A 19,049-nucleotide genomic window follows, 5' to 3' on the forward strand; every position below is an offset into this window, starting at 1 on the left:
ACGAGTCCCCGGGAACGAACGACACACCAGGCGAGCTAACGGCGGCGGGAAGGGCAACCGGCGGCGGGAACAGAGGCGGGAGAGCAGATCAGGACAGAGCCGAGGGTGGATGAGCGGACGATGCGCAGATGGAAAGAAGGCCAGAGGGAGGGGGACAGAGCGGCCGAGTGGGATGCTCGCAGGCCGGTGCATTTGGCCTCGCGGCGCCTTGTCGAGACCGGGGCCGCAAACAGCGGGCGGCACACGCACATCCCCGTCTGCGCCAGGCGATGGCTGCATGTGCTCGGCGATGCGTCGTGATGGGCCATCGTGGTGTGGCAATGTGTTTGATGATGTTAAATGCATTGATAGTGTGTGAAATGCATTGATAGTGTGTGAAATGCATTGAATGGTAATGTATCCTGTCGTTACCGATTATGTTACCGCAGTGTCGGTCGACACCCGGGCTGCTGCTTGCCCACCCAGGCCTGCGCCATCATCGGCACTGCATCTCCCGTCCGCGAAGGCCGTGGGCACCTCCGGGCTCATGCCCAGGAGCAGCGGGCTCGCGAGCGGCCCATGGCGTAAACCAAGGCTTTGTGCACCTCGCTCCTTGAGCCCTCTGCTTGCCCCAAAGAAAAAAAAAGGAGAGACAGGCCAAGAAAGCAAAGTGCCGACCTGCACGGCGGGCTGGCAAGCAGACAGGACTGTGGAATGTGCAGCAACGTGTTAGCTGCTTTTGAGGATCAAACACCCTGTTACCACGCCGCTGCCGTTTTTTGCATTCTGTCATACTCCCTCGATATGCTGCAATCCATTGCAATCTGCTGCAATCTGCTGCAATCTGCTGAAATCGCTTGCAATGCGGCATGTGCTGTGTCGCCTGTTGCGTGCCCCTGGCCCACCCGCGCCTGTGCCCGGATGGACAGCTCGGGCGACACTCTCACGCTGTTGTCCTGGCTCTGGGCTGGGGGGCCGAGCACGTTTTCGCCGCTGCCTGGGATTGCTCGGCTCGACCCATTCATTCGCTGATGCTGCTGCTGTCGTCCATCCGCGCGCTGCAGATCCCTCCAGCAGCAGCATCGTCGTCCAACACTGTCGAGTAACATCGGCATCGCCAGCACCGCCTCGCCCTCCCAGCGCACGAGCCGTCCTTCTCGCTCTGGCCGCGCTTGCCGTGGGCGCGTGGGATCCCTTTGCCGCCGCACGTTTCGCCCACGCCGCGTGCCACGTGCGTGCCTGCTCACGGGGCTTGCCCGAAAACGTGTCGTCCGCCCTGCGCAGCCGCTCGCCTGGCTCGGCTGCGCACGCCATGTCCGGCGCCCCGCATTCATGATTCCACACCCTCCGCATCCGCCGTTCTCGACATTCGGCACTTGTTGGTATTCAGCATTCGCCAAGCGAGTGGCTCTACACCATCCCGAGCGCACCAGAGGACCACGGCTCGCTCGCGCCTGGATATCGTTCACCAGACATATTCGAATCTGCCGAATGCAATGTGACAACAGAAGTCCGAGTCAGTGATCCTCCTGTTCCTCTATCCTCCTGTCCTCCTGTCCCTCTATCCTCCTGTCCCTCTATCCTCCTGTCCTCCTGTCCTCCTGTCCTCCTGCCCTCCGGTCCTCCTGTCCTCCCGCATGCTCACCGCTTCATCGCGCTGCTCGCATCGGTCATCTCCTTCTGAACCTTCTTGCGCATGTAAAAGATCGGGCAGTCCTGCGAGGTGCAGATCACATCTTGGTGCAGACTGCCCTGGCATCGCTGGCACTGCGTCCACAGTCGCGCAAATCGAGTCTCGAGCTCGTTCACAGTGGCGACCTGTCGAACGTACAGCTCGGCTTCGCGAGGCTTGCAGTGCATGCAAACCGTCGACTCTATCACAGCCGTCGCCGGGAGGGGCCACGAACGATATCGTCAGAAGTGCTGTCGTATCGGAATCCCGCTCGCCAATGTCGTCCTGCCGTGGCCAGCGCAACCGAGGAGCAGAGTACACAAGGGTTCCCGCGCCATGGCCGAAGGAGGGCTCTCACCTCCTTTCTTGAGCGGAACCTTGCAGCCCATGCATGTGGCCTTGCGCACCGCAAACTTCATCAGCACACCCGTCGTGGGGGCCGCCACTTGAATCACACGCGTATGATCTCCGGCTGAAACCGGTTGCGAGACAGGCAAGCGGGTTAGAATCTGCCGAGATAAATGCTGACAAGGACTGTCCTCGCAAGGCCGGCCATGGGCAGCATCCAGGTCCCAGCCAGAGCTCTCCATTGCCACATGGCTGCCCAGTCCTGTCGAGTGCTCTTGCCCATCCACACGGCGCCAGGTCCATCAGACCATCCACTTACTGAGCAGACTCGTTGCGCGATCGCCCAGGACCGGCTCGAAGATTCGAAGCAGAGGCTTCGACAGCTGATTGTCCAGGTAGTACTTTGTGTCGATAGGCAGGTTGTTTTCGAGAACAAAGATGGGATCCTCGGCCTTCTCATATGCAGCGGCATCTGTGGTAGAGGGTTTGTCGAGAGCAGCATGTCAGACACAGTACACCACCGGCCAAACCAGAGCAATCGAGGCAAAGGAGGCCGAGCCGCTGAGAGCCAGAGCTACATGGCCGAATCCAAAGGGCCAGCTCGCGCTCGCACAGCCGATTCGTCGCAACAGCAGCAACAGAGAAGCCAAAGCGACTCTGCAAGATCTCATCGCCCTCTCCCTCTCTCACACATGCATTCCAGCGAATAGACAAATCCGTCACTTACCCTTGCTGCCTTTAACAATCACATAGCTGACACGGTCGCCCAAACTGGGAGCCGAGCCTAGCCCGCAGCCACGATCATTCAATAGAACCAAAAATATGATCAGCACAAGTCTCAGCGATTCGTCTTCGCTCATGGCGCTGGAACACACGATCTTGTGTCCACTTGCACTCTGCCCATCTTGGCGCTTTGGATCACAGAGCAAGCGTGCAGCTCCATCGACCGTCCGTTTACCTGCATCTCTCTTTCTCATACGCTCCGCGAGCTCAGCATGGGCTTGTTTGCCGGCGTACTCTGTTGTGGCGGTTGTGCCAGAAGGGCGTTTAGTAACTCATGGCCAACACTCCTCTGTCGCTTCCCTTCAGCGTTAGCATGGTCGTGTGGGCCACACAGCCCGCAGCTAGCCTTCGTCCTGTCGCTCTTGCCTTACCGGCTTTTCCAAGGGCCTTCGAGATCACCAGCTGCGAAATGTCGACGCGGTTCTGGAGAAGATCGGAGATGATGTTTTTGACATATCTGCGCAAAGCCGAGTTCGAGATGTAAGCCGAACGAGTGCAGTAAACTGGATGGAACTGAGCAACTCGCCGCACCGGCTCTGAAGGGGCGGGGACACGGTGCAAGAAGTACTTACTCCTCCGCCTTTTCCTTGTTGCGATCGATCAGCAGCATGTTCAGACATGTGTTGATGACATTCGAGACCAAGCGGCAAGAGTCACGCCGCACGGTCTAGCAGCGCAAGACATTCATTCGGAGCGTCCCACGAGGGCGATAACGGTGAGTAATCCAGCCTCTGAGGCTTGGTGACCCCATGGCCGCGCTCCGGCATGGCCAACCAACTGACAGCAAAACTCCCACGCTCCACTCAGCAGCCACAGCCGCCAGCGGCAAGACCAGGACTGACCTCAATTCCCTTCGCATCGAGCTTGTCGTGTTTCTCGGGCTTGGTCCAGTAGAGTCCGGCATAGCGCTTCTTGTTGATCAGCAGGTACGGGAAGTAGACCTTCTCAAAGTCCAGATTGATGGGTCGAATGAAATGAGTCGTGACATAGCCGGCAGCCTCGCGGCCTGCGGACAAAAGACGCCACGAGAGCGACCAATACCGTCAATTACACCGACGTCCGCGCACAGGAATGAGCGTTACTATGCGTGTGCCTGAGAACGGGAGCATTGTCTCGCAATCCAGCCATTCCCTTTGCTCCTGATCGAAGGCGACAGCCTCTTACCGAGCTCCATGGCTTCCCCAACCGTCTCGACGCCAAACTTGACCATGACAGAGTCGGTGTCGCCATACACAACCTTGGCATCGTGGGCGTACCCATTCTGGATGGTGTACTTTGCCTCGACGAGCTAGCCAACCGATTACAGATCAAACGGATGGACGGACGGATGGACGGACGGATGGACGAATGCGCGATTGAGAGATTGAGCGAGGCAACCAGCAAAGCCATGGCAACCACGCGGCACAGTCCCGCGAGTGGGCCCATCCGTAGGCGACAACCCATCTGCACACACTCACACACACACGTTCCTCACCTTCTTGGTTTCGTTGATCATGTCACGTCCGAACGCAGTCACACTCGACGAGATCGCCAGCAGCGGGAGCTTGCCGATCGTGGCGCCGGTGAAACCGTACACCGAGTTGGCGCTGATCTTGAGCGCGAGCTGGCGACCGTCCAGCACGGCGCGCTTGAAAGGATCGGTTTCCTTCTTCATATCGCTTTTGGCTCGCTTACGAGCCGCCAGGAGATCCTCGAGGATGGTGGGCAGCAGGCCCTTGCGAACCGACGACTTCACAAAGTGATCTGTGGTTGCGTGAGAGAGGACTCAGCATTCTCACACACCAGTGCATTGCCAAGCCGATGGATTCGCCTCATCGAATGTGGCATTCGATGGTATCGGTGGCTCGGTGCGGAGGACTCGCACCGCCATGCCGACTCCGCCAATGAGAAACAGCAGCACCGATGTCCCAGACTCACCTCCCGAGGGCGTTCGGATAATGTCGTCTTGAGTCAGGTTGTATCGCTTGAGCTCCTCGGCGGGCTTCTCGATGTACGTGCAGTAGCACAGGTTGTGGGCCATCATGATGGACGGATACAGAGATGTGAAATCCAGTGTCGCGATGGGGACCTCGTAGTAGCCTCGTTCGGGCTCGATGACGACGGCACCGTCGTATTGATCCTCGGTTCCTGATGTGCCATTATGCATATCCGTGGGCGTAAGCCGTGAAGCCTGCAGATGTTGCGAGCGAAAACGATGGCGCAGAGCATTGCGAAAACACGGCAAGGCAGCGTGGAGGCACATGACTCGCTTACCGTACGGCTCGAGATGTGGAATGATGTAGTCGTCCACCTTGGCTTTACGGTAGAGCTGTGACAAGACCTTGATTTGCTGTCCACGGGTCAGCAGATAGTTGAAAGGCACGCCCGTGACTCTGGCCATCTCGGTGTAATTGATGATGCACATCAGTTTGTCGAGTAGACGCTGGGGAAGATAGGCATCCTACACGGAGCAGTACACTTGTCAACCAAGGGAGCACAGAGCTCGTCGCGTACCCCAATCCACATGTCAGGCTCGTTGGACGAATTGGCGACCGGGCGCCAAAGACTCAGCATCGATCCAGGTCAATCAGACGTCGTGCCTTGTCCCAAGCCCAACCCACCTTCAAACAGTAAACGGCGAGGCGGCGGCGAGTTTCGTCGTTGCCATTCTGCAGATCGGTAATGATCGAATAGTGCACATCCTCCTTTTGCTCCGCTGTGGACATGATGTGCACTCGCACCGGTGAGTGGATGAGCCACAGACATGCGCATCAGGTGTGCATCAGATGCTCATGTGCACCATCACAGCTTTGCTCATGGGGTCTGGACCCGCAGCAGCCAGACACATGTTCGTTGCAAATCGTCAGAGATCGTGGCGACGCCGGCACATACCCAAGAAATGGGCACAGACAGAGTTGAGCGTATAAGATCGGAGCTTGTGGTCTCGCTGGACGATCTGAAGAACATCAAATTGGAGTCGTCCTTCGAGATGTAAAGGGATCCAAGCCACGCGGCAGCAGAGTCAAGTCAAACAACCACACAGCCAAACAACCTGCGATCCAGCAAGTACACCCGGAAAGCCAGCGAATCGTCATGCACATCTATGAAAAGGATATTGGTTGTCTTGTTGTCGCGGGCACCGAGGGCTTTGGACTGGAAGTGCGAGTCCCTGACGACAGTCTTGGTTTCTGAGCCACAATATGCAGGACGAAGGAGGGAGGGAAATTCATACAAGGCAGTCAGCGAGGCGGCGACCAGAAGACTCAGCGAGTCGGCAGTCGATCAAGCATCAAGTGCAGCCTCTGGCGAGCGTCAGGAGACTGTCGCACCTTTGATGCGGCCCATATACGGGAAATCTGCGACACCCAGCGTCTTGGCACGGTCGATCAAGTACGGTATATCAAAGTTTTGGATGTTGTATCCCGTGATGATGTCTGGATCGACCTGGATGGCAGATGGGGACCCGAAGAGTCAGGGAACAAGCAGTGGCGGGAGACAAAAGCCATCGATTTGATATGGCTTCCGTGGAGCAGCGGCTCCGAACGCAGAGACGCCTGTGAAAGCCTCAGCGTATCATCCTCCATCCGAGCCCGATAAACTCGCAGGCAGCGGGCTCTGCTACCCACCTCCTGCACAAACTTGCTCCACTTCAAGAGCATGTCGCCTTCGTTTTCAAACGACAGAATATGCGTGCCGATGATGTTGGCACACGACTTGAGCGTGAACACATTTCGAATGAACGGCTCCTTCTGGCCTGTTCGCAGACATCCACAAGAGTCAGGCGATCGGTCCACAGCGCTAACGCAGCTGCACGCAGCGGACCACTCAATGACACGAGCGAGAGCACACGCTCATGGCCCGCCAAGCATACTTGCCTTGGATTGTCACCATGTTGGCGATCTGGATGACAGAGTCGTGCTGTGGCTCGGGGAAGATACCCTTGCGGCCCGCGCACTCGATATCGAAGCTGAGGATGCGGAGAGGGGCGATTTTGGACCATTCGCCTTCGGGTTTGTGCGAGACAAACTCATCGTACCTGAGCACATGAACAACGGGATTGATCAGCCACAGCAAAACACACGCGAATTAAGGGGCGAAGCGAACCAGAGGCAGCACTACCTGGATTGCCAGAAGTGCCTCACCCGCCTCCCACAAATCGGCAACAGACACCAAGTGATGTATATCTCCTGCTCTGAGAAAACGATCTGCGATGTACACCACCCCTAGTCGCACCAAGCGACTCGAGAAGCAGCCTACATGCAGTCAATTTCGATCTGGGCCGTCGAGTGGCAGTCAAAGGCCTTGCGGACAGTGTAGTGGCCCTTGGGGATCTCGACCCAGTTGGCGCCGCGGACGTCGGTGTCGATCATGAACTTGAGTGGGTGCTGCATGTTGCTTTCAAAGGCCACAAAGCTAAATCGCCCAAGGCTGCCGATCTGAAGACCTGAATCGAGGATTCGTGATGGCCGATTCGGCGCAAGTCAAGGCATAATATCGGCAAACAAGCATCCTGCTCTGCCCCACACCATCCGTCCTCTGTCCTCTGCCCTCTGTCCTCTGCCCTCTGTCCTCTGCCCTCTGTCCTCTGTCCTCTGTCCTCTGTCCTCCGCGCTGCAGCTCCCAGAAAGGCGGGACGATCATGTGAAGGATATTTTTCGTCGAGGCGACCTGGCTCTTCTGGGCCAGAGTCACTTGGATGTAAGGCTTGAGCTGCAGGCCCTGGAAGTGATAGAGACTCTGCTTCATGACCAGTTGAGCATCAACAATGGGCTTCTTGCTGCCTTCGTTCTTGAGTTGGTTCTGAGTCCGGGAGGGGCGTTGTGAGATGACAGCGCACGACGTGCGGAAACAAGACCTGCAAATCGCCCTTTGCCGGCACAGATGCTGCATATCTTCCAAGTGCCGCGGCTTACATTAAGGGCCTCGAAGAAGGCCGGTATGTGGGACTGCTGGAAGCCCTTGGGTGCGCTGACGTAAAAGTACGGCAGATAGCCATGCACATGGCACATGACGCTGTTTCCGTTCTGTTGCCAACGAGTCGACACGGCGTAGTTTGTTGGTTGTGGCATGCGGTAAAATGGACAGGCGAGCAGTCAGATCGGAAACGGGTGGGTCATTCACTGGGTTGGTTGTAGCTGTGCTGGAAGTTGAAGCAGCAAGTCCCGGAGCAGGCCCGTATCAGGACGAACTGGATTGGGCCAGCCAGCGTACCTCGGTGACTCCATACATGCGAATGATAGAGACGTCGCCGATACCCTTGTGAGGAATTCTTGCATGGGCAGGGCCAATGTAGTCATCGACCTCGATCTGCTGGAAGACTGGGGCATATGACGATGGCCAGAGCATCAGTGCCCGTTCCGCCGATGCAGTGAGGCCTGGCCTAGAGCACCACCGGACAGATCCGCCTACCGATCGAGTCCGATTTTGGATTCGCTGATGGAAGCGCTGGGCGTGGCCACAGATCCTCGTAACTCGCGGCTGGAAAAGAGACGACGGGACAAACAGAGAGCCTGGTGAGCCTGCGACCGAGCTGCTCACAGCGATCTCGTAGCGTGGCCGTGCAGATCATGAGCTCAGCGGCCGAGACGCACACGTACATTTGTCATCTGCACTCGAAATCTCTCCGAGCTGCTGCTCAAAGGAAAGCGGGGCCGCAGCGGCATGACCGCCGTCGCTGCCGACGCTCTTGGTGCGCTTGTTGAATGGGATGCGTGGAGGAGACAGCGGCACGCCAGCGAGCGGATCTGAGACAGAAACGGCGACGGGCTCTTCATCGGCCGCGAGCTTGCGCTTGTGCGAGTCCATGGCTGGGATAGCACGCAGATGCAGGAGATGGTCTGAGAGGCTTGGGCGGAAGGGGCTGCTGTCCAGGTGGCGGGATGAGGATGCCGTCGTCTCGAGATCGGCAGTTCGATGCGGGCTGGCTGGCTGGCTGGAAAGAGCGGAAGCGAGGTCCGGCTGGGTTGACGACCTTGGAGATCGAACAGGGGGCTTGTCATTTGTCCCAGAAAGGTGAACTGCGCAGCGCACCACGGCATTTGTCAATGTGGTCGGTTGTGATGGTCGGTTGTGTCCTCGGCTGATTGCGCTGATCATCCTCGCGGGCTGCCGGCTGCGTCTGCCTCTGCCTCTGTCTACCGCAGCGATCCGGCGATACCGAGGCGCTCAGCGTTCACCATGTCGTCGCTGGGCAAGCGGCGATCGAACCCGTTCATGGGCCCCGTCGAGAGCCACTCCTCCATGCACAAGTACCACAAGAACCAAACTGATCTCCAGGAGATTCAGGGTACGAGCAGCTCGCTGGGAATCACGCATGCTCCGATCGATCGATCGATCGATCAATCGGATGGCCGGATCGATGGCAGAGGATGACACAGGCCAGCAGAGTGCGATGACGGAACAGCCAGTCGACATGGGTGTTGACTCTTGCTCTCTCGCCAGAGAGAACCAAGTTGCTGCTCATCAACGCTCAGCGAGACCAAGCGTCGCAGCAGCACCACGCTCGTCCACTGGCGATGCCCAGAAGCAGCAGCCGGTCGACAGCCCTGTCGGTGCAGTGTCCGAGCTGCCCGGAGCGCCATTCCATGCAGACAGCGCCGCTGAAATGCTCCTTCTGCGACCAGCCTGGATGCGCTGGCTGTCGCCGGGAATGCTGCTCGTGCCATGCAACGTTCTGCTCCGGATGCTCCCGTGTCAGGTATGCCATGGACGTTGGAGGGCAAAGGACGGCGCACTGGATGGATGAGGAGGGTCGACAGACGAAACCACCATGGCATCGGCAGCGGGGCCGTATCCTGACGCTCTATTGCTCTATTGCGCTATTCCTCTGTCCGCTGCTGCGACAAACTGTCGACGTCGGCACCTACGCCAACGTTCACCTCAACATCCACCTCAGCTACGACGGACACGAGGAACGGGTTCTCTGCATCGATTGCTGGCGATAGGGCGAGAACGGCGCGCGGACGCCACCTAGCGCAAGTCGATACCATCGAGTGCAAGTCGATCAGGCCGGTGCGAGATGCGGTTTGGCATATCAATCCGAGGAACATTGTCTTGACAATAGAGTGTCCTTTACAGCGTTTCCAAAATGAAATGGGACACCCCGTTTCTAACCAGGACTGTATTTTTTCTGGAACCTGAATACACACACCCACTCATCGCATTCATGGCCAAGCAAGCAAGTCATCGGCCAGGCACCAAAGGAGACCGAAGTGGTGATTGCCTTTGGGAATGCTTCGTGGAAGCAAGGGAGGGGATACGCATCCAGTCCCAGGAGACTCAGGTTTGCCAAGTACTTTGAGCAATTCCACCATCACCAGAGACGACCACCAGACCGATCCGTCTCCAAGATCCATGTGTGCTCGGTGAACGAGTTCAACACATCCCAGGTGTGCTCACATTGTCGGGAAGCCAAGCGACTCGAGAAGGCCGAGCATCTTGATATCGAGAAACCATGAAGCTATGCAGAGTGAATGCACCACACTCACACATCGAGACATCAATGCCTCAAGGAACATGATCTCGGTATGCCAGTCGATCATCGCCACAGGAGATCGACCGAGTGTATTCAAGACCATGCTTCCCAAACCAACCAAAACCACTCGATTGCCAACCAGGACGGGAAACAATCCCATGGCTTGCTCACTGGGCCCACGGAAGTTCGGCAGGCTGCAGACATCTGAAGCCAGGAAGGAACTGTCCCGTTTATTTCTGGACCGACTGTAGGCCTGTTGACGATAGAATTCAACACTGCCCAACGGCCGCTCTGCGAAAATCGAGTCGAGTCGCCCGAGTGATTCGCATTGCCCGGTCGGCCCTCGTCTGCGATCGATGCCCCTGGCTCGGCGCCCGCTTTCCTCGGCCGTCGCCACCTGGTCCGCACAATCCCCCATCTCATCGTCCTTCGCCACCCCCCCTGGCATTCCTCCTTCTCGCCCCTTCCTCGCACATCTGCTTCCCTCGCCTCGCCCAGACCGCGTTTGCCGGCCATGCCCAAAGACGCTGCCTCCCCCACTCGGTCGCCGACTCGCTCTTCCGCCAGCCCATATCCTCCCCGATCCGATCCCGGCTCCAGCTCCAGTTCCAGCCCCAAAGCCAAAACCATGACCGCCGACTCGTCCCTCTCGATCCAAGACAAGATTGCTCGTGCCAAGGAGCACAAGGAAGCCGGGAATGCGGCCTTCAAGGCCGGCGATATCCAGAGCGGTAAGATGTCCGAATCGACCGTCGCTCCCTCGGCCTCATCCCATCGCAGCCCCGACTGATTCAGGTGCGGCCTGGCCCGCTGGATCCGCTGGATCCGCTGGATCCGCTGGCGAACTGACTATTCCGGACTCTTGCCTGTCCTGTGTGCGGACCAACCCCGGCCGGCCGATGCCATGCAGCCCTCAGAAGCTACCATACGGTATGCCACCAGTCGTGCGGAGGTTGTCCCGCTTGCGCTGTTCCGGTCCGCGGCGTTCGACCATCGGCATCGATCAGATGGGGGCTGTGCTCTGCTCGGCGACAGCAAATCGTCGTTGCGTCGGGTGGCTCGCTTTTCGTCTCTGATCATGACTTGCTTCCCTTCCATCGAAACTCTATTCGGACCAACCTCGCTCCTCCGCCACCCCACCAGGCCAATCTGTTCATCACGGGCCTGGACAGCGGTCGCTATGGTGCATTGATGCCCAACAAGGAGAAGCTCAGCGACGGCTTCCGCGCCGAAATTGAAGCCGTATGTGATCGCAGGACCGACATCTTGGGTTGGGAGGAGGGCTGGCTGACCACCTTGACCTTGAACGTTTGATGTTGGACTGTGCGGCCGCTGATCTTCTATGGTGGTTCGGCTTGCTGTGTCATGCTGCCGGGACGGTTCCATATGCGATCCTGCCCATCGCAGATTCAAGTGTCCTGTCACTCGAATATCGCAGGTACCATTGCCGATGGCGTGTCCGAAGGCTGGGTGCATTGGCCCTCGCTGACTCTCCAGTGGTTATCGATTGACATGGTCGATATTCGCTCGCCCCGCTGATCCACCTGTGTTGATCTTGCACCAGCCTGCCATTTCAAGCGACAAAACTGGACCAAGGTTATTGCAAGCTGCGACAAGGTTCTGAGCATGGACGAGAACAATGCCAAGGTAGGTGCAGACCCAGCCAGCACCGTCCATCCACCACCAGCCATGCGCAGTGGATATCGGACTCGCACCGTCTCGGTCATCTTACCTGAAGCGCCACCGGTTGGTTTGGCTTGGTTTGCTTGCACGGATCACCACCCGCCAGGCCTACTATCGACGCGGCGCTGCGCTGCTCAACGAAGGCAACTTGGATCGAGCCGAAGAAGATCTCCGGAAGGCGCTGTCGCTGTCGCCCAAGGACTCGGCCGTCGTCCAGGAGCTGCACCGACTACGGGAGGAGCAGAAGAAGGCCGAGGAGAAGCAGAAGAAGGAGTTTGCAGGCATGTTTGACCGCTCGGTCAAGATCTGACCGCCCTGGGCCTGCACGTCTTGACAAGGGCAATCTCGACTCTACCATCCGCCAATGACAGGACGAGGTACCCTGAGATGACCGGGTGCTCGTTGCTGTTTGCATCACAGGAATAGAGACGCCCGTCAACCGCTATCCATCGTTGCAGCATGTGGGCCGCCTTGATCGACCCGAGCAGGTCATTGTCGACGATGGATGCGTGTGTATTGCCATTCAAAACGTATACGGCGTGAAAATCGTCTACAATGCATGGAGTCCCCAGTTCATTCTAAAGTGCGATAAAAGCAATCCCCGCCCATCGTGACAGCTCACACGACCTGTCTGGTTTGGTTGCGGAGCGATGATAGTTCGTGTCGGGCGACGTCAGACACTGAGTCCATCATGCAAAGGCAGCACTAGAGAGCGCCTGGTTCAAACGAGCCGCAGACATTGCCTGTTCGAGCAACCGCAATCGTTGCAGAACTGCCGTGTGTACCGATAAATCTAGTATGCGGTTGTGTGTATAGTATTGAGTAGGAGGGGGAATGTTCGATTCAATTGGAGCGCTGAGTGTGTGTAGGAGACCGAGTCCAGCTGCTAAAGGCTTGGTAGCTTTAGGGCGAGAAGACAAAGTCGGGCTCGTATTCGGCTGCGACATCCCACCAGCTCTTGAAGAGCGGATAATAGATGTCGTCCTGATGCTTGGGGTCGGCGAGATCGTACTTCCAGGGCTTGGGGCTCAAGACGTAGTGGATGTTCTTGATGTCGGCCGGGTCCCACAGATCGGCGTGATGGACCATGGCCGTGCGCAAGGCATTGTATCGCAGCGGCGAGGCGGAATAGTCGGCAAAGAACTCATTCAGAAAGTCCTGGTCCGCAAACATGAAGCGCGTCAGGTCGGTCTCGCTGTGGAAGCGCTCGGTGATGCTGTCCATGGTCTCGAGGCTAGGCCGGAAGACAAACATGCCCGAGTTGAAGTAACGCTGATCGGCGAGGGGCTTGGGCATCGGGCAGTTCTCGGGGATCCAGTGCTTCGGGTAGTGAGCAAACTTCATCGGGTTGCAGCAGCAGCCGGCCGAGGCAACCAGCTGCTTGTCCTCGGGGAGCAGGTCAAAGAGCTCGTCCATGTTCTGGAGGACGAGCATGTCCGAGTCCAGGAAGGTGACGACTTCAAAGTCGGTGAGCTCCCAGGCCTTCATCTTGGACCACACCTCCTTGAAGCGCTCAAAGGCGTAGTTGACCTTTTGGTGAGGCTGGGCAAGCAGGGGCGTGACGAGACGCAGGATGACATTGTCGAGGCCGGCGAGGGAGCGGACGCCCTCAGGCGAGACGCTTTCGCTGTACATGATGACGAGTGGGTAGGGCGAGCCGACCTTGGAGAGGCTGTGGCGAAGGACCTTAGCGCCGATGACATAGTCGTCGGCGGTGACAAGGGTGGCCCAGGCAAGCTTCTTCTGGATGGTCATGGTGGAGGAGTGGGAGTTGGAGAGAGGGAGGGAGTGGAGATGTGAAGAGGCAGACACGGTGCGATGGCTGACCTCAGACGGAACGACGGGCCCCTGGATTTATAGCTCTGGCAGTCGAAGCAGATTGGAAAGCAAGCAGGCGGGGTTGTGCGATTGAGGTGGTGGGGGACGGCAGTCTCAAGACCGCGGCCGAGGGGGCGGGTCCAGCGTGGCTTGCGGGTCTGCAAGCAGGGCCAAGCCGCGAGAGCAAGGCAGGACGGCATGGACGACATGGACAGCATGGATTGCATGGGCATCATCGATACGGGACATGCTGAGACCAAGGTGGTGGCGAACAACACGCCGGTGGCGAACAACATACTGGTGGGGACACTTGCACGATTTGGTCTTGCCAACCGACATTCCCCCACCACCACCAACAACAACAATCATGGCGACATGCATGTGATGTTTCGTGTGGGCTCAAACCGTCCATGATCTCAAGATCGCAACGCCAGCATAATATCAACATCAACGCCCCGGCAGAATAGTCGTGGCATGCAAGTCGGCCACAACCACGGTGTTCAGAGCGAAACAAGATAGCGACCTGCAGGCCCCGGTCGCCACCCAGTCATTCTGGACATTTGGCTATTCCTGCGAGGCGTTGTCAAAGATGCCCTCGACCCGCTCCAAGAACCCTGCGAGGGAGGATCCGGCCCCTTCGATGCGGCGGCTGTGCAAGAACTCCTCGACGAGCTGGTAGACTCGGTCGGCGCATCCCCAGCTTGCGACAAATCCTGTATCAAGACGACATCGGGGATCAGTATCCGCCCCTTGTATAGCCGTGAACGACGGCTTCTCGGCTGGGGCTTCGGACTCACCGTAGCCTCCATGGCCGTAGTTGTGGACCAGGAGGATAGAGCGTTCGTTGCGCACTGGATTCGGAATGTGGTGAGGAACGATTCCATGCAGAAGTGGTTAGATGTGGTTGGGTTCGGAGCAAGTCAGGTATACTTTGCCGCTTTGCAGGCAGTACAGCTGCATATCGACAACTTGAGAATCGCCCATACCAATGGTTTCACCCTCGACCCGGACGCCGCCCTTTCTGGCGGGCCGAAGTCCCGCGACGGTCGTGATAATGTCCAGCTGGCTGCCGTCGGCCGGAACGAGCTCGGGATAGAGGACCTTGCAGCGCTCGATGATGGCATCGGCTGTGCGGGGGTTTGGTTGGATGTCGCTGCATGGGCGGGGCTTGATCAGGGACCATACATTGCCACGGCTGTCGAGCAGCGGTTTCCCATCCACCGCCAGACTCTGAGATGCGCTGCTTACCGTTCGTTGGCTTCGTAGGTGCCACCGAGAATGAGGGTGCCGTCTTCGCGCGGGATCATGTACGTCATGGCCTCTGGTTCAAGCGCAACAAGGTGGTTCAGCGAGCGATCGATGCGGTTGATGACGGCAGCGAAAGCGACAACGGTGATCATGACGACAGCACCAGCACCAGCACCAGCACCAGCACCAGCACCAGCACCAGCACCAGCACCAGCACCAGCACTAGCGACAGGGACTACTCACTGGGGCCCCATCCCATCGAGATCCGCATGCAGACCCAAGGTGCCTTGACGAGGACGATTTGGCCGCGGATCGGATAGACGTTCTGGTCGTCGACTCCACCCAGGAAATGTGCGCCTGTGATATGCGAGACGGTGGTTTGCCCGCTCAGCATTCCTGGAAGGCGGACCGAGCCCGGTATGCGAGTTCACAGCCCAGAGATTGCATCGGTTTCTCCCCCCAGGACACCATCCGAAGCCCAGCCCTAGGCAGGTCCAGGCAACAGCGACAGCAGCTGCTCACCGTATCCGGTGCAGTTGATTACGACTCGGACATCCTCGTCGTAATCGAGGGCTTCGTCGATATGGCGGACGCCCCTCACGACAATGTGGCCGCCTCGGCTCACGAACAGATCCGCCAGGACCTTGAGGTATTTGCCGACATTGACGGTGGTGGTCTTGTAGTGGACGCCAAAGTAGCTGCCGCTGCCAAAGAGTGGCTCTCGGTCGACAATCCTAAACTACAACGCGGCAATCGTGGTGGCGAGGAGGAGATTAGCATCCTGGCCCCATGAGTATGCTGTCAACGAGACGGGGTGCCGATGGGGCTTACGTCGTGGGCAAAGGCAGACACATATGGAGGTGTCCAGCCCTCGGGACGTTCAGGCTTGAGTTCGTAGGTGGAGATTCGCATGATCGCGAGCTCGGGGCGACGGGCGAGCTGCCAAAGCGCATGGTATGTCGCTTCGCAGAAGCCTGCGTCGAGCAGCGTTGCGCAAGGCGAGACGAGACAGAGCGACGCAGAGGAAGGTGCGTGAGCGAGCTGCAGAGGAAGGTGCGGAAGAGCAGCGACGGCGCTGCTTGTAGGGGATGCAAGTCCAGGACAGACTCTCCTTCCCGCTCGTTTCCGGCCCGCCTTCCCACCTCGAACATGGGGATATTGGTCGTCGGCCGAGGTCGACCAGACAGCACCGGCCTTGTTGCTGGCATAGTCCTCGTCGTTGACAGCGCTCAGGTCTCCAGCAGGATGGACCTTGGTCAGGATGGTGATTTTGCGGTCGGGATACTGCGACTGAAGCAGACTAGACGATGGATAAGCGACTGTCCAGCGATAGCGGCGTCGGCGAGTGAAGCATGTGTGCAGGACGACGACAGGGCTGCTCACACTGCGGCGCTCAGGCCGACGACGCCTGCTCCGAGGATGACGATAGACATGGCTGAGATGGACGAGCAGAGCAAGGGTTTCTGGTTTCTGGATTCTGGCAAGACGAAACAAGAGGGAAGAGATCGAGCGGTTGCTGACGATGCTGTCCGGCGAATGGGCATGGGGTCATGCTTGCGGATTGCGGTGGCGACACATGACGTTCATGGGTCTGGCTGCATTGGTGCTGCGGCGGTGGATTGCAATCCCAGCATCGACGACCCCTCACGATGCTTAGCCGAAGCAGGCCGATCGCCGGGTGTATGATGTTGAAAAGAACGGGGCACTCTATTTCTTTTGAACAACAACCTGCCGTAGGTGGATCATATCGCACACTCGGTCGAACGTCCTGTTTCGATATGGCCCGGCTACAGTTATGGCCCCCGCACAAACCAGAGCATCGATGCGGCTCTATTTGCGGTACATCGACAGGACCGCTGCATCGTAGATATCCTCTGCCGTTTCTAAATGATCAAAGCCAGGGCCGGCACCGCGGTTGCTGCGACCAGCACAAGCCTCGCCTTGGCCCGGATGGGAGTTGCTATGAGAAGGACCTCCGGCGTCGTTGCGGGAAGGATCTCCGGCATCATCCAAGTGTTTCGGGGTTGTCTCAATCCTAGCCGACCGGGGCTGCAAGGGGGCTCGGCCGTCGATTGTAGCGGCGCTTCGCTTTCTGCGAGTCTTCCGGCCCTCATCTTCGCTGAACCGGCGAGTCCGGAACAGGGTCAGCTCGCCCGACGAGCGGCGGTCGAGCGATGGATAGATGACTTCGAGTGGGAACGAATCGGGAGAGGTCACCAGTGCCGCTGCCGGTACTGCTGCTGCTGCTGCTGTTGTTGTTGATGTTGCAGTGGCAGTGACGTCGTCGTGGTCCAAGTGTCGAGGTGCCTGAGGCAGCTTGCCCGAATCGAGGTTTGAAGCTCGGGGCGAGACGGAGGAGCACCGATACTGTGCCAGCCAGTAGTCGTACTCTTTGCGGCAGTCGCCCTCGCTGATGCAGCTGTATCGCTGGTGATCGGGTTGCTCCATGACCCAGAGGAGATAGTCGTCCTTGATGCGGACGGCTGCCGCCGACGGCTGCTCGGAGGGCCCAAGGCCGAGCCATCGCAGCACTCGCTGCTCGTGCAGCCGCCACTGCTCGCGGTACCGGATCGATTGCAAAATGTAGTCCTGGTATTCGGCATGGTCTTCGCGCTCGCGCTCCAGGATCTCGTTGGCGAGCCCGCGGAGCCGTCCAGCGAGGCTCGAGTCTGGACGCGATTCAGCCGGTCCCAGATCGAGGGTGCGCCGACGGGCCGGCCGATGAGAATCGGGCAGCTCGCCGCTATGCAGGGGCGGCGATATCGTCCGGGCAGGGAACAGAGATGTGGGGCTGCGGGGCGGCACCCATTGCGAATTGGACTCGGAGGGGACGGCGTTTCCAGCCAAAGGCGAGCCAGGGTGTTGCAGCGATGCGAATGCTTCCTCGGCCTGGAGCCGCAGCTGCGAAACGGGCCAGTGCCGCTGCTGCTGCCTCTGGATGCGGGCGGCCACCAGCGACGACGAGCGGTTGCTGAGGCCATTCGGTTGCAGAGGGGAGGCTTCGAGGTCGGCACCGGGACGCTGGCCGAGGCGCTGGGTCCGGTGATGCGGGAGTCGACCGACGGGATCGCCAAGATCAAAGGGATTGCTGTGGACATCCCGCAACGGCGGCGACGGCTCACTGGCCCGGCGAATGAACAGAGCCGTCAGCCCCACGAAGAAGACCACAGTCAGGACACCGACAACTCCGGCGATGGCGGCGGCGGCGTCTCTCCAAGGTGACGGCGACAGCGTCTGGAAGGAGCCCGAGGTCGAGATAAAGTCGGTGTTCTTGGAAGCGGGGTATACTTGGGGACTGTGCAGCGGCGCCGAGTGAGACCGAGCAGGCGATGGCGATGGCGATGGCGATGGCGATGGCGATGGCGATGGCAGCAGGGCCATCGACGATATCGGCAGCAAAGCTGATGCTGGTGGGCCGGCCAGAGCCAGTCCGTATGGCCGGTGTCCCTGTGCATGCACCGACAGACTCGACGACATTCCGAGCAACAGCGCCGCAATTGCACCCATCCGCAGGATGAGTGCGGTAGCTGGCGGTGCTGGAATCGCTGTGGGTTCAGGAGCCGAGGGGAGTAACCGAGAGAGCCGCGGTTGGGAAGCGTCCAGAGGCATTGCAGATCGAGTGCGGCACTGATGATGTTCTTGCAAACGAAGACAGCGGCGACGGCAGAGACAACAGTGACGGTGGAGATGGTGGAGAGAGCGACGACCGGTGTCCGAGGCCGCAAGAGGCGACTGCTGGCCGACCGTGCGAACGCTGCGTTGGCCGGCGGCTAGGTCGGTGGAGGATGTCTTTCCCACCGCGCAAGCTTGAATTTGATGCTGAAGGGTGGGCTGGGGCGGACGAGGGAGGGGGGAGGGTTTGCAGGAGCAAGCCGAGCAAGCCAGCAAGGCCGAGCAAGGCCGAGCAAGCGAGCAAAGCAGTAAGACCGACAAGACCGACAAGACCGACACAGCAGCCCGCTGCTCGGCGGCTCAGACATCGTTATCGCATCGGTGCTGATCCCAAAGGCCGTCGCGGCTGCCACTGTGCCCGTCGAGGGCGCCTTGTCGGGCTGGCCTTTCTCG

The 19,049-nt window shown here is 58.9% G+C and overlaps 6 protein-coding genes across 6 annotated transcripts; 2 read left to right on the forward strand and 4 right to left on the reverse strand.

Moving 5' to 3' along the window:
* Nucleotides 1–1,340: 1,340 nt before the first annotated feature.
* BJ171DRAFT_515992 (DNA polymerase family B-domain-containing protein) lies at nt 1,341–8,714 on the reverse strand. Its single transcript, XM_053112001.1, has 25 exons — nt 8,359–8,714; nt 8,171–8,239; nt 7,973–8,079; nt 7,675–7,785; nt 7,414–7,561; nt 7,019–7,220; nt 6,637–6,797; nt 6,388–6,515; nt 6,091–6,205; nt 5,878–5,949; nt 5,654–5,752; nt 5,383–5,477; nt 5,036–5,222; nt 4,700–4,909; nt 4,257–4,525; nt 3,947–4,070; nt 3,625–3,788; nt 3,355–3,449; nt 3,154–3,239; nt 2,958–3,017; nt 2,727–2,783; nt 2,319–2,471; nt 2,010–2,123; nt 1,625–1,853; nt 1,341–1,463 (listed from the first exon to the last, which is right to left on the reverse strand). The coding sequence occupies exons 1-25, from the start codon at nt 8,564–8,566 to the stop codon at nt 1,445–1,447; spliced, it is 3,282 nt and encodes a 1,093-aa protein (XP_052964024.1). The 5' UTR covers nt 8,567–8,714; the 3' UTR covers nt 1,341–1,444.
* A 32-nt stretch (nt 8,715–8,746) lies between these two features.
* Nucleotides 8,747–10,051, forward strand: BJ171DRAFT_193331 (uncharacterized protein). The gene is made up of 5 exons (XM_053106193.1): nt 8,747–8,773; nt 8,905–9,047; nt 9,203–9,458; nt 9,657–9,772; nt 9,940–10,051. Exons 2-4 carry the CDS (start codon nt 8,939–8,941, stop codon nt 9,703–9,705), a joined length of 414 nt encoding a protein of 137 aa, XP_052964025.1. The 5' UTR covers nt 8,747–8,773; nt 8,905–8,938; the 3' UTR covers nt 9,706–9,772; nt 9,940–10,051.
* Nucleotides 10,052–10,352: 301 nt separating this feature from the next.
* Nucleotides 10,353–12,449, forward strand: BJ171DRAFT_515997 (uncharacterized protein). Its single transcript, XM_053112002.1, has 6 exons — nt 10,353–10,966; nt 11,146–11,165; nt 11,379–11,477; nt 11,643–11,673; nt 11,800–11,882; nt 12,025–12,449. The coding sequence occupies exons 1-6, from the start codon at nt 10,750–10,752 to the stop codon at nt 12,226–12,228; spliced, it is 654 nt and encodes a 217-aa protein (XP_052964026.1). The 5' UTR covers nt 10,353–10,749; the 3' UTR covers nt 12,229–12,449.
* Nucleotides 12,450–13,810, reverse strand: BJ171DRAFT_516001 (LPS:glycosyltransferase). The gene has a single exon (XM_053112003.1). It carries the CDS (start codon nt 13,671–13,673, stop codon nt 12,822–12,824), a length of 852 nt encoding a protein of 283 aa, XP_052964027.1. The 5' UTR covers nt 13,674–13,810; the 3' UTR covers nt 12,450–12,821.
* A 125-nt stretch (nt 13,811–13,935) lies between these two features.
* On the reverse strand, nt 13,936–16,490 carry BJ171DRAFT_516002 (FAD dependent oxidoreductase). Its single transcript, XM_053112004.1, has 9 exons — nt 16,368–16,490; nt 16,127–16,284; nt 15,816–15,958; nt 15,507–15,723; nt 15,228–15,341; nt 14,985–15,057; nt 14,723–14,889; nt 14,534–14,587; nt 13,936–14,449 (listed from the first exon to the last, which is right to left on the reverse strand). Exons 1-9 carry the CDS (start codon nt 16,415–16,417, stop codon nt 14,301–14,303), a joined length of 1,125 nt encoding a protein of 374 aa, XP_052964028.1. The 5' UTR covers nt 16,418–16,490; the 3' UTR covers nt 13,936–14,300.
* A 193-nt stretch (nt 16,491–16,683) lies between these two features.
* On the reverse strand, nt 16,684–18,776 carry BJ171DRAFT_193409 (uncharacterized protein; the record flags this gene model as incomplete). Its single annotated transcript, XM_053106194.1, has 1 exon — nt 16,684–18,776. A coding segment is annotated over one exon (1,962 nt), but the record flags the coding sequence as incomplete, so codon positions are not given.
* Nucleotides 18,777–19,049: the final 273 nt, after the last annotated feature.

This window comes from Polychytrium aggregatum (assembly GCF_025602895.1).
Source record: "Polychytrium aggregatum strain JEL109 chromosome Unknown BJ171scaffold_35, whole genome shotgun sequence".
NCBI lineage: Eukaryota > Fungi > Chytridiomycota > Chytridiomycetes > Polychytriales > Polychytrium > Polychytrium aggregatum.

Coding starts and splice junctions, on each gene's coding strand:
- BJ171DRAFT_515992 (XM_053112001.1), bottom strand. CDS start 8,566: ATGGACTCGCACAAGCGCAAGCTCGCGGCCGATGAAGAGCCCGTCGCC. Junction 5,223..5,382: donor TCGCCGTTTACTGTTTGAAG/GTGGGTTGGGCT, acceptor TGCTCCGTGTAG/GATGCCTATCTTCCCCAGCG. Junction 4,910..5,035: donor TCCACATCTCGAGCCGTACG/GTAAGCGAGTCA, acceptor ATGGCACATCAG/GAACCGAGGATCAATACGAC.
- BJ171DRAFT_193331 (XM_053106193.1), top strand. CDS start 8,939: ATGTCGTCGCTGGGCAAGCGGCGATCGAACCCGTTCATGGGCCCCGTC. Junction 9,048..9,202: donor TGATCTCCAGGAGATTCAGG/GTACGAGCAGCT, acceptor CTCTCTCGCCAG/AGAGAACCAAGTTGCTGCTC. Junction 9,459..9,656: donor TCCGGATGCTCCCGTGTCAG/GTATGCCATGGA, acceptor CATCCACCTCAG/CTACGACGGACACGAGGAAC.
- BJ171DRAFT_515997 (XM_053112002.1), top strand. CDS start 10,750: ATGCCCAAAGACGCTGCCTCCCCCACTCGGTCGCCGACTCGCTCTTCC. Junction 10,967..11,145: donor GGCCGGCGATATCCAGAGCG/GTAAGATGTCCG, acceptor GATGCCATGCAG/CCCTCAGAAGCTACCATACG. Junction 11,166..11,378: donor CCCTCAGAAGCTACCATACG/GTATGCCACCAG, acceptor CCACCCCACCAG/GCCAATCTGTTCATCACGGG.
- BJ171DRAFT_516001 (XM_053112003.1), bottom strand. CDS start 13,673: ATGACCATCCAGAAGAAGCTTGCCTGGGCCACCCTTGTCACCGCCGAC.
- BJ171DRAFT_516002 (XM_053112004.1), bottom strand. CDS start 16,417: ATGTCTATCGTCATCCTCGGAGCAGGCGTCGTCGGCCTGAGCGCCGCA. Junction 14,890..14,984: donor ACCTACGAAGCCAACGAACG/GTAAGCAGCGCA, acceptor CCGCCCATGCAG/CGACATCCAACCAAACCCCC. Junction 14,588..14,722: donor GGTCGAGGGTGAAACCATTG/GTATGGGCGATT, acceptor TTCCGAATCCAG/TGCGCAACGAACGCTCTATC.